Source organism: Physeter macrocephalus, chromosome 21, assembly GCF_002837175.3.
Source record: "Physeter macrocephalus isolate SW-GA chromosome 21, ASM283717v5, whole genome shotgun sequence".
Classification (NCBI taxonomy): domain Eukaryota; kingdom Metazoa; phylum Chordata; class Mammalia; order Artiodactyla; family Physeteridae; genus Physeter; species Physeter macrocephalus.
In genome coordinates, this window is record NC_041234.1 from 31536187 (window position 1) to 31547952 (window position 11766).

The window sequence follows — 11766 nt, forward strand, 5'->3', positions numbered from 1 at the left end:
GGGGTATCGTCACCTGAAGCAGCTCCTGGAGGTTGTGAGTGACCTTGGTTACAATCATGACATCTAAAAAAGCTCAAGTCCATGGGGGACCACAAGTCTCACCCACTCTAACAGAGTCTGGGGTTATTTTACTGTCAGAGTGATGGTTGAGGGTCCTAGCTGAATGAACAAACAAAAACACATTTGGACAGAAAAGACAGGTAAGCCAGAGCTGTTTGAAGATAATGCCACATCACAATAGTAACTTAAGTGATGGCAGAAACAGGCAGGGGCCATGTCTTTTTTGGACTCCTTTCTTCATGTGCCTCCTGCCTATTTGGCCTCCAGAGTTTATAACTGCAAAGGCGAGCATTGGACCCCACTGGCTGTGTCTGCTTTTCATTACTAACACAGGCTGAAATGAAACCTGAAGTTGGGCCTCATCCTCAGGACTAAAAGGAGCACGATTTGAGGGAAAGCTTAGGTGGCTTGGGGTGACAAGGGTGTGCTGAGAGTCAAGGCCAGAGAGCAAAATGGGAGGGCACACGGAGCTGAGGTGTAACTGGCGTGTAGACCCTGAGTCCTTATTCACTTATCTCATCCCTGAGGTTTCTTCCCAAATTGGACAAGTGGGGGTTGGGACATAAGATCATAATTTAAATCTGACCTTTCCTGATAGGAAAACGTTTCCCTCTGAAGCCAAAGTTCTCACAATCCCCAAAGTCTTAATGGTGACAACTCTCCATGGTCTGAGTCAGAAAACAGATTCCTACACTTGGGAAAAGCCTCACAGACCATTCGAGCAGCCTCCAGCAAGCTGCAATAGCAAGCCAGCTTTCCGACAAATATTTATCAAGCCCCTATTAGGTGCCAGGCACTGGAAAAACAGCAGTAACTCAGACAAAAGGTCCCCACTCTCATGGAACTGCCATTTTAGCTAGAAAGATAAGTGATAAATAAGATCACTTTTTTAAAATTGGTGCTCACTATCATCAAAATAGTAGTTTGGTTAGCATTGCTGAGCAGTGGGCGAAGAGGGCAGGGATGAGAAATAAATTTAAGCTGGTCACAACACTGTAAATCAATTACACTTCAATAAAAAAAATTTAATAAAACAAAAATTTAAGCTGGAACCTGAATGAAAAGGGGTCAAATACACAAAGCTCTGGACAATGAATGTGTGGATAAGGCCAGTGAGGCCAGGAAGTGATTGATTCAGAAGAGAAATCACTTCACAGGGCTAGAACTGGAGTCACTCTACTCTATTTTTTTTGTTTTAAATATATTTATTTTTGGCTGCATTGGGTCTTCGTTGCTGTGCAGGGCTTTCTCTAGTTGCAGGGAGCAGGGGCTACTTTTCACTGTGGTGCGCGGACTTCTCATTGCAGTGGCTTCCCTTGTTGCGGAGCACAGGCTCTAGGTGCACGGGCTTCGGTAGTTGTGGCACACAGGCTCGGTAGTTGTGGCTCGTGGGCTCTAGAGCACAGGCTCAGCAGTTGTGGCACATGGGCTTAGTTGCTCCGTGGCATGTGGGATCCACCCGGACCAGGTCTTGAACCCGTGTCCCCTGCATTGGCAGGCGGATTCTTAACCACTGCACCACCAGGGAAGCCCCACTGTACACTTAAGATCTCAATTCCATTTACCCAGTGAGTGATTCAGGGCCAGACTGAGGGCCTGAGCAAGACTGGACCCTGGGTTTGGTACCTCAGTCTCAGGTGATATAGCTACCTGGGCACGGCCCTTGATTCATCTCATTGTTTTATGTTAATACACTGACCTTCATCTGGTTGCTTTTTAAATATTAAGCCATACTTGCTTTCTTGGGGTACGGTTCACCTGGTTTTGGTGACCACCTGCATTTACCAAGCTCTTACAATATCCATCTTATAGAACTGTCACAACAGCCCTAATGAGGTAGGTGCAACATTTAGCCCCACTTTGAAGATGAGGGAAGTGAACCCTGGAGGGGTTTACTGTCCATGGCCACAGACATAGAAAATATTAAAACTAGCATTTGGACTCAGGCAGGAAGTAGAACTGGACTGTTTCTTATCCTGGATACCAGAAACCACCACCCCCCGTAACTAGCCAGGAGTGTTGACAACAGTACCCTATCCCTCTCTCACCTCTCTGTATGTCCCCCCACCCACCCCCATCCCCGCATCAAGTCCCAAATCAATTTCCACTCCTGTCTCTCTTCTGACCTTCTGCACTGGTAGATCGGCCCTGAAATCTACAACAGTTTCCAGTTGCTGTGAGAAGCCGACCTCTTTAGGCCTCCTCTCCAACTTCATCCCCTGTTGCTCTCACTCTATCTGGTTATGTTCCAGTTACACTGGCTTTCTTGCACATCCTTTTCAAACTGCACAAATTGTTCCTGAGATCTGGAACACTCTCTTCTGTGCCTGCAAACAAACACTTCTACTCATCCTACGCTAATATTACTGATAACAAGCACTTTGTGCCAGACACTGTTCGAAATATTTTACATAGAAAACCTTCTTTAATACTCACAACAACGCTATGAAGTTGGTACTATTATTATCCCATGTCACAGATCAGGAAATGAAGACAAAAAGATGAAGTAACCTGCCCAAGGCTGCACAGCCAGTAAGCAATGGAGTTGGATTTACACCCAGGCCACCTGGCTCCAGAATCCTTGCTCTTAACCACTACAATATTTAACACCAATTCCCAAGTTACTTTGTGTGAGGTTCTCCAGTGTGGATTCATAACAATCTCTCTCATCCCACCCCCTTTGTTTTTGATCTGTCAGCAAATCCTGTCGGTTCTACCTTCAGAACGTATCCAGAATCCAACCTCTCCTCTCCACATCGACTGCTGCCACCACCACTGCTGGCCTGGACTACTGTGGTGGCCTCCTCACTGCTTCCACCCTTGCCCCCTCCCCAAGTCTGCCCTCACAGTTGCCAGAGGGTCCTGTTACACAAGTCAGCCCATGGCCCTCCTCTGCTCAGACCCCTGCTCCATCTCTCAGAGAAAAAGCCAAAGTCCTCCCCGTGGCCAGAGAGGCCCTACAGAACCAGGCCCCGTCACCTCTCCGACCTCACCTCCTGCCACTAGTCCCCTCGCTCACTCTGCTCTGGCTGCACTGACCTTCTTGCTGTTCCTCACAAACAAAAGCAAGCTCCCAACTCAGGGCCTTTGCACTTACTTGCTTTTTCTTCTAATTCTCCTCTTCCAGATGTCAAGGAAAGGCAAGGCTGGTAAAGAAACATACCCTGGTTCGATTCAGATGTTTGCTACTTACATAGATAGCAGAAGCAAGAAGACCCACAGATGCCAGCTCATGTCCCTCGTTCAGGGTAACGCAGAAACAAAAAGGGGCCAGATGACTGCAGCACGGGTGGTAGGATACTCTGTTGCCGAGAAGCTAGTACATGCTAAGCAGTTCTATGACCTTAAATTGGGGGAGAGAAGGAACAGAAAGCCTCATACCTCACCAGAACCTCGGGAGATGAGAAACCGTCTCATGGCAGCCTCCTTGGTAGAGAGGATGTTAATGAGAAATGGCCTTGTAGCCTCTCGTGCTCTGTGTTCCGAGGATCACAGGGCATTCTGCCAATACTTAGATCAGCTTGCCTACGTGGCCTATGAGGAGACGTGCTAGGCAGCCAGAGCACCGTGGCGGAACCATTCCCCTACCATTCTCCCTCTAATTTCAAGTCTCTGTTGCAAGGTCACCTTCTCCAAGTCACCTTCCCTAAACCACCTTGTGTAAGACCCCAACACTCTTCATTCCCTCTGCTTTATTCTCCTTAACACTTGTCACTTTCTAACATTACATCACATACCAATTTTGACCTCTGGTGCTGGGCAAAGGAATGGTCCATCTGCCTGGAGAAGCCAGAGGGGTCCTGAGGGCTGTAACTGGGGACGAGAGGCAGGAAGGGGTTCTAGGACCTGTATCTGGTTTTGTTTTTTTGGCCACGCAGCATGGCATGCAGGATCTTAGTTCCCTGACCAGGGATCAAATCCGTGACCTCTGAAGCGGAAGTGCAGAGTCCCAACCACTGGACCACCAGGGAATTCCCTAGGACCAGCATCTGGAAAATATTGTCAGATGTCAAGAAATACAAGCTAGCATTGCAGGGTTTCTTGAGGCCCTTGGAATAGAAATGCCTGTAACAATGGAGAAGGCTTTGGGGAACGGGGGCAAGCCAGCCAAAAATAGCTGACAGCCATCCATTTCCCATGCCAACGCAAAGGTCTAACAAACCCCACCCCAACAGTTTTCTTTTGAACTTTTTTTAGGGAAAGTCTCAAACTTACAATAAAACTTACAATAGTATTGATTTAATGTACTTCCATGTACCTATCACCCAGGTTCAACAATTATAAACACACTGCATTTTCTAAACTGCAGGCTCCGTAAGCATTTGAGTGGTTTGGAGCCAACTGTTTTTGTTAAAATATATCAAACTAGAAAACATCAGGGCATTTTGCACATTTAATTCATTAAACCTTTCTTCCACTTAAATAGACAAATGGGTAGACTGTATCCCAATTTAAAAAAATGTACTTCTTACTAAGGATTGCAGTCAAAGTTTAAAATGGAGACCACAAGTTCTGTGCTTGAATGACTATTAAGTAGAGAGAGTAAAGAAAACTTTCTGAATTTTACTTGAAGGAAGCTTAAAACTGAATTTAGAACAGCATATTACAAATGTTTACGCAGAACAATGCCACAGATTGTTTTCAACAATTTAGAAGCCTTAGGTTTGTGCCTTCACTGGTTATGTTAAAACCCATGTCCCATGGACTCTAGGGCAGTTTTCCATAACCTAACACTAATAATTCTGCAGTATATTGCATACATATTCACACTAAGTGGGAAAAATAAAGATTATGAAAAGCTTCAGGTCTTGTCACTGAATTTGAAATAAAACTTTTAGTTTTGCAGATCTCTGTGCACTTCGAATTATAAGGGATCATGCTAGCCTGGAGAGGGGTGAGAGGTGGAAGAGGAATGCAGCTGGGCAGGAACTGTGGCATGCTTTGTCTCCGAAAGCAGGAGTGGAAGGAACACTGCCCACTGTTATCCGATATGCTTTCTTACATTCCTGAAGTATTTACAGCAACTTATTTTAAAAAGTTTTTTGAAAGTTTACATCCCCAAAACCAGAATGTAGGGCAAGGTGTGGGGGGAGCATCACAGACCTACCTTGTTCTAAACGTCACCTCCAGTACCGCTGTGAGGTGGCACTATTATTCCCATTTTGCACATGTTGAACCTGAGGCAGATAAAAAAACTAAGCTAGGAAGCAGGGTCTTTGACTTCCGCCACATGTGGTGAGAGGGGAAGGCCTTGGGATTTATTTTGGACCTCAAAATGGGTAAGGGGTGCGGGTGTCTGTGAGATGTTTGTATCAAGTTTGGTGGGGGGTGGGCAAGATCCAGGGATTGAAAATACAAATACTTGTAGGCCAGGGGTCTGGTCTTCACAGGCTTTGGGACACAGGTTCTCAAAGCACCTTTGAATGTGTTTCTGGTCTCAGTGGGTTCTTGGGAAACATGCACACTAGTGAGATTCTGGTCAAAGTGAAGAGGACTAATAAGCTTTTAATAAGGGTTTTGAATCTCAAGTCCAGAAATTGTATTGCTGAGTATGTGCCAAAGAAAACTGTGTCTTCTAGGCCCCTTTCCTTAGAGCAAGTAAACAAGAGACTGGGCCTCCCAAGGCTGGATTACTACACAGCACCTTCTGAAAGGACATTTATGGTTTTTGTTGATGTCACTGAGGGGATCATTTTGTTGCAGGAACTTTGTGATGATGGGATCCTGTCTCAGGCCACATTGCAAGACGGACATTTTACTTCCTGAGAGGTAGGATGCAGAGGTGCCCCCCACCCTAGGCAGTAACAGTGGTCCTCCTGCCAGATCCCACAGCCTTAACTCCCTGGAGGCCCAGCACAGACTGCCTTAGACTGAGTACGCAACCAGTAAGGAGTAGCCACAATGTCCCTTTACCTGGGCCTGGATCAGTGGGCCAGGCAGGTCTCCGAAGTTCCCAAGTCTCCATCCACATGGCAAAACAAATTCATGACTGGATGGGAGGAATGGTCCTGGGGCCTGTCCCAACTAGCTGGGAGGCACAGAAGACAGGCCATCAATACTGGAACTCTCACAATACGGGGACCCATGTAACCCGTCAGCTCTGGTTGCCGTTTAACAGCACCATATACTGGGTGGTTTATGAACAGAAATTTCCCATACTTCTCGAGGCTGGAGTCCTACATCAGGGTGCCAGCATGGCCAAGCTCTCCTGTGGGAGAGCTTTCTAGATTGCAGACTGCCAACTTCTCATTGTATCCTCACATGGTGGAGAGCAGGAGACTGAAGCAAGCTTTCTTAGTGACTATTATAAGGGCACTAATCCCATCATGAGGGTGGAGCCCTCATGACCTCATCTAACCCTAATCAACCCCCCCACCAGAGGCCTCACCTCCTAATACCATCACATGGGGGAAAGTACACAATCAGTCCATTAACACCTGCCCCATGAATGAGTGAACAAGGCAGTTTAGGATGTCCTGAAACTTACAGTCTGGTGGTACTTGGCTCAGTATCTGCCAGTTAGAAGCAATGGACATAGATGATCAGAAACTCTAAAGAGGGATAGAGCCCATGGGACTCCAATGCAGGCACCAGAACCATGACTAAAGGGAGTTAAAACTGAGGAACTACCACTTTACCACTGAAGACCCTCACACCACCATGGAAGACTGAACGCCTGTGGTTGATGCCTTTGCCAACTGCTTTTAACAGCTATAAACATGCTTATTTAATGCACTTGACCCCCCCCAACAGAAAATATAAATGTCCATGAGGCTGAGCGACACAAGGTTAAATGACTCACCGAAGGTCAAATAAGTGGAAAACAGCAGAGCCTGGATTTGAATCCTGGAATCAGAACCCAGAGGCTGTGCTCCTAGAACCCTGTTTCCAAACCAGGATTCTCCTGTGTCCCTCACACCAAGGTGAGTTTACTATACCTGCCCCCACGCCCAGTATTTCAGGAGGAGGAGCTGGCACCACTGTTAACGGCAGGATTTAGCCTACATTCTGAGAACAATCTTGTGAGGAGGGCACCTACCTGATGCTCAGAGAAGACAGGGAGATTCAAACCCAAGCAGTCATCCCAAAGGTGACACCGAGATGATCACAACGGGACCAAGAGACCATCTCAGGAAACCCAATTCCAGCCATGAGGGGATTTCACCTGGACTCCCCACCCTTCCCACAAGCCTTATGTATACCAAAACCAATCCCAAACTCAACCAAACTTTGAACTCAAGGTCTCTACCCTTGCGGCAGTCCCTGCCCACCCCCAACTAAATCCTTTTCTCAGTCTCCCTCTTGACCTTCTTCTATTTTTTAATTTATAATAAGCCTCTATACCTTAATTTGAGTAAGGAAACAGCACTATCAATATCGATTTGTTTTCAGATTTCATCTTTTTAATCAACTCGGTGAAAGACATCCTAAACGCTACATGAAACACAACAGAATATTTTTTTCTTCCAGTATTAAAAAAAAATGACACACAAATATTTTTAAGAAACTTCTATATAATCAAGGCAGAGATCTGGAGTAAAAAACACCTCTAAGTAATCATGTTCTTCATTTCTTATAGTTACAGTCAGGAATTGCTTCCTAATGATTAAACATTGTGTACAGGTGTTTAAAATGTTCCTAGATGCACATTATTTAAAAAAATCAGTCTGGCCAAACATTTTTTGCCAGAACCAACATTCCTGAGAGCCCAAACTAAAAAACTGGTAAAAAAGGAAAAAATATCCAGACTCCACAAATGTCTCAGAATTTGTCTTTAAATGGGAGAAAAATTTAAAAAAACACATGGAACTTTCTGAAAGGTCTTTAACAAGCTACCTTGGGAGCTCTACTCAAAAAAAGAAGTTGATGTAACTAAAACAGATGTTTCAGTGCAGCTCCAAAAATCTTTATAAATACAGCCATTTGGAGGGATGGTCCTGGATCAGAAGAAGTTTTATTCCTTGTGTATCTGAGAACAGTAAGAAGGGGGAGAATTGTGATGTTGGGAATAGGCTAACATGCTCACTTCCCAGGGTTGATGAGGATGCTGAAAGGCTAGACAACAGGGACACCCCTCCACCTCTTCCATGCTCAATAGGAGTAGATGATTACAGACAAGACAGGTTTGACACCCCCCCACCCCGCCAAAGCAGACTCGCCTTTAACAGGCACCTGAGAGCAAGGGAGGCCTAGGAATGGTGTCAGGTGGGCTTGTTGAGGTATGCATAGGCAGGAGAAAAGTGAGAGGGACAGGACTGGTACACAGAAGTCTGCTCGGTGGCAACACAGAAGCCTCACCTACATTAGGTGTGCATGCCTCATCTCAGTTGTCATAATTATCCCTGTAATTTCCTCCTGAGTAGCGGTCATAACCACCCTGGCTTCTGGGAAAAAACATACACAGTAGTATCACAGGAACATCTCATATACACCTTCTGATAATACTAAAAACCATGTCTGATAATACTAAAAACCACGTGTACTTACAAATCCTGTCACATTTTTATGTACTATAATATAAACTTTGACGTGTAAAATGAGATATATTAAACATGAATACGAAGTAAACATCAAATATTATGTATAACTTAAGTATAGCATTTTAAACCATATTAAACATTAATAGAATACACACAATCAAGACAGTACAATAAACGTATGTCACTGTCTACTACACAATGCAATTATATGACCTAATAACTTGTTATGTTTAACCCAAATTATTGTCTCACACTTACTTTGTAGTTTCATTATAATTTGTAAAAGCAAACACTAGTAGCACCACAGTAAGAAATGTATGAATACTCAGGCAGCCGAGCTGAGATCTTGGGGAGAGGGAAGAGCACCACCAGAGTACCCCAACCCCTTGGCTACCCACCTGCCACCATAGTCTCTGGACCTTCCATATCCATATCCATATCCTCCAGGTCGGCTATCATACCTGCCACTTCCATAGCCCTGGTCCCCACCACCTACAGCAGATAAAAAATATTCAAATGGCAATTGTCCAGACATAGGCTAACAGGCAATCTCCTCCATATCCCATGATCAAACTTACCACTTCACTTACCTCTACAGTAGCTGCGACCACGCCCATAGGCCCCAAAGGCACCCCCTCTTGTTCCCCGGGCCGACTTGCCCGCGTGGTCTACACGGATCTGACGACCGTCCAGAGACTAGGTGTGGGGAGACACAAGGAGGATGGATGGGTTGGTGGTCAAACAGACCAGGGATGAGGTAAGAGCGGGCTGGGCAGGTGGGCAAAAGAGCCCAGAAATTCCTGCTGGGCACCAGGTTCTGGGTGCCACATTCCAGAACAAGCTCCTTTGACCAGAATGGCTTTATCAGGAGCTACAGAATCCCACAAAATGACCTGAATCCACCGTGTTCCCCCTGCTACTACTTACATCTTGACTGAACTCAGGTTGAGTTCTCCTCCCCACTCCTCTAAGCTGCCCGACTATTAGGGCTAGATAGACACCTCTCTTGGTTTGAGGCTTCAGAGTCCATCCCAGAAGACTCACGAGGTCCTCTCCGGGCCAGGCCCACAGGTCTGCAGACTCTACTACCTAAGCCCAGAGCAGGTCAACCATCCACAGGTGGCTTCTCGGCCTCATGCAGGACCAGTCGTCGCCTCCCAGGCAGCCCGGCTCTGTCTGCCGCTGCCCTCCACCCCCTAGAACAGAAGGCAGTCACGCTCCTGTGAGTGGGCACTGCGGAGCTTGGTGGCCGCGCTGCCCCTAGCAGACACAGAGGGAAAAACAGAAAGAATGGTCGAAGTGACAGATGGGAGCAGGGCCCCTATGCAGGTAGGCGGCCTCACCTCTCCATTCATGGCTCTCATGGCATCTGAGGCATGCTCTGGATTGGTGAAGGTGATGAAGCCAAAACCCCGGGATCGCTGAGTCTCCCGGTCCTTGACAACAACCACTGGAAAAGGGAGAGGGGAGAGAGGTAAGAGGACAAGTGGCAAAGGGTGTTGGACACTCCTCCCACCAATCCTCAATGGAAAGTTATCGAGTTCTCAGTCTTAAACCTAGGAACAAAAGCAGGAGAAGAGTAATGTAAAGGCCTGGGGTTCTGACCCTTTTCTCCTGTTTCCTGAAATGCATGGGCCCCAAACTTTCTTCCACACACACACACCCATCACGTGTCTGGCCCATGTCTCACCCTCAGAAATAGGTCCGAAGCTGCTGAAGTGGTCTTCCAGAGCCTGCTCATCAGTGTTGAAGTTGAGCCCTCCCACGAAGAGCTTCCCTTCTTCAGAGGACATGGCGGTAAATTCAAGTCCTGTGGAGAGAATATGGCGAAGAGTGGAAAAAGCAGTGTAGTTGGGAAAAAGTAGAGATTGGAGAAAAGATAAAGAGAAGAGAGGAGAAAACAAAGAAGAGACAAAAGGAACAAAACAAGGGGTAACTACGGAGAAACACAGAAAGGCCAAACAGGCGGGAATCTACGGGGCGAGCTCAGCGAGGTAGCCATTTGGGGGCCGCCTTCGCGCATGCCCACAACATCCCCCGCCACCGCGCCCGTCATTTTGTGCGGCCGCGCATGCCCAGAACACCCTTGCGCTCCCTCCGCACCCGCAAAACAAGATGGCGGCGGTAACGTAAGAAAACCCCCCACCCCCACCCAGGTCTAAGTCTCCGCCACCACCCACGCCGCCAACCCCTCTCGGCATTCCTCGCACTCAGATACAGCGCGCCAAACTCGCACCAACCAAAAAGTGTCACCTCCGAGCATGGGACCCACCCGCCCCGGAGAAGCCCAGGCCTACGTGTCAGAAGCCGGTACTCTCCCCACTCGCGCAACTCGCTCTCGCCCGGCGTGGCACACGTCAGTGGGGCGAGGAGCGGTCGCTCCGCAAAACACACGCTGCTTACCTGGAAATTAACTGAAAGGCCGAAGAGACAGCTACCGCCAAGAAGCCGAGAGACTGGGAAGGGCGCCGCGCGGGAAGACTCCTGATAAAGCGTACGTAGCGGCACGTCACGGATCGTCCGCCACGCGTGCCGGCGTGCGCGCTCATTGGCTGACGCCAGCGAAGGGGCGGGGTGGGAGGAAGGGACGGCGGTGCAAAGGGATCGATGCGCTGAGCACGCTTCCGGGAACGGAGGCGAGGTTTGTGTAGTTGGTTCCCCCTAGCATCAGCATCTCTCCACTGGCCCCAGCCGTCTTCATCCCCCACACGCACGAGCCTTTTCGCTGTCACACCCATTTCCGTCCCGGACATCACCCTCACCATCCTTGACGTCGTCTCCCCCATTGGTTTTGACGTCTTCCTCTAGGTCCCTGAGGACATAATTACCGTCCTCTGATAACCTCTTTCACCTTCTAGTTCTCTAATCTCATACCTCTCGAGGCCTCGATGTTTTATCTCCCCACTGTCCCTGACGTCATCGCCCTTCACAGTCCTTAACATCAGACCCTTTGTTTCTTAGTCCCTGACCCTGACCCCTACGTTTCCTTCTCTATGCCCAACATCTAGCCATCTGTTATGGGACCCTTTTCCCTGACATCGTTCCTTCTCATTTATAACTTCAGCCCTCATCCTTATCTGACAGCCGCCTGAAGCCAGTCTCTCGAATTCCCTACCAGTGGACCGCCTGAGGTGCCTTCTACAGAAGAGGATGCTTCAATCTTCAGAAGGAGTAAATCCCAATCCAGCAGAACGATTATTTGCCGTCACTCAGAGTTGCTGAACCC

The 11766-nt window shown here is 47.6% G+C and overlaps 1 protein-coding gene across 2 annotated transcripts; it reads right to left on the bottom strand.

Annotated features, from left to right (window-relative positions):
- Window positions 1–7445: 7445 nt before the first annotated feature.
- Window positions 7446–11067, bottom strand: RBM3 (RNA binding motif protein 3). Of its 2 annotated transcripts, none has more exons than XM_007115713.4 (7): window positions 10944–11067; window positions 10231–10350; window positions 9884–9990; window positions 9131–9236; window positions 8939–9032; window positions 8359–8441; window positions 7446–8029 (listed from the first exon to the last, which is right to left on the bottom strand). In XM_007115713.4, exons 2-6 carry the CDS (start codon window positions 10331–10333, stop codon window positions 8384–8386), a joined length of 468 nt encoding a protein of 155 aa, XP_007115775.1. In that variant the 5' UTR covers window positions 10334–10350; window positions 10944–11067; the 3' UTR covers window positions 7446–8029; window positions 8359–8383. The 2 variants fall into 2 exon arrangements, with proteins under 2 accessions (XP_007115775.1, XP_007115774.1); XM_007115712.4 differs by having other exon boundaries at window positions 8359–8444.
- Window positions 11068–11766: the final 699 nt, after the last annotated feature.

What these genes read in the sequence shown, in the direction of transcription:
- RBM3 (XM_007115712.4), bottom strand. Translation starts at nt 10,333, where the DNA reads ATGTCCTCTGAAGAAGGGAAGCTCTTCGTGGGAGGGCTCAACTTCAAC. An exon ending in CTTCGGACCTATTTCTGAGG is followed by an intron (nt 9,991 to 10,230) that starts GTGAGACATGGG and finishes TCCCTTTTCCAG; the next exon opens with TGGTTGTTGTCAAGGACCGG. An exon ending in TGGTCGCAGCTACTGTAGAG is followed by an intron (nt 9,033 to 9,130) that starts GTAAGTGAAGTG and finishes TATCTGCTGTAG; the next exon opens with GTGGTGGGGACCAGGGCTAT.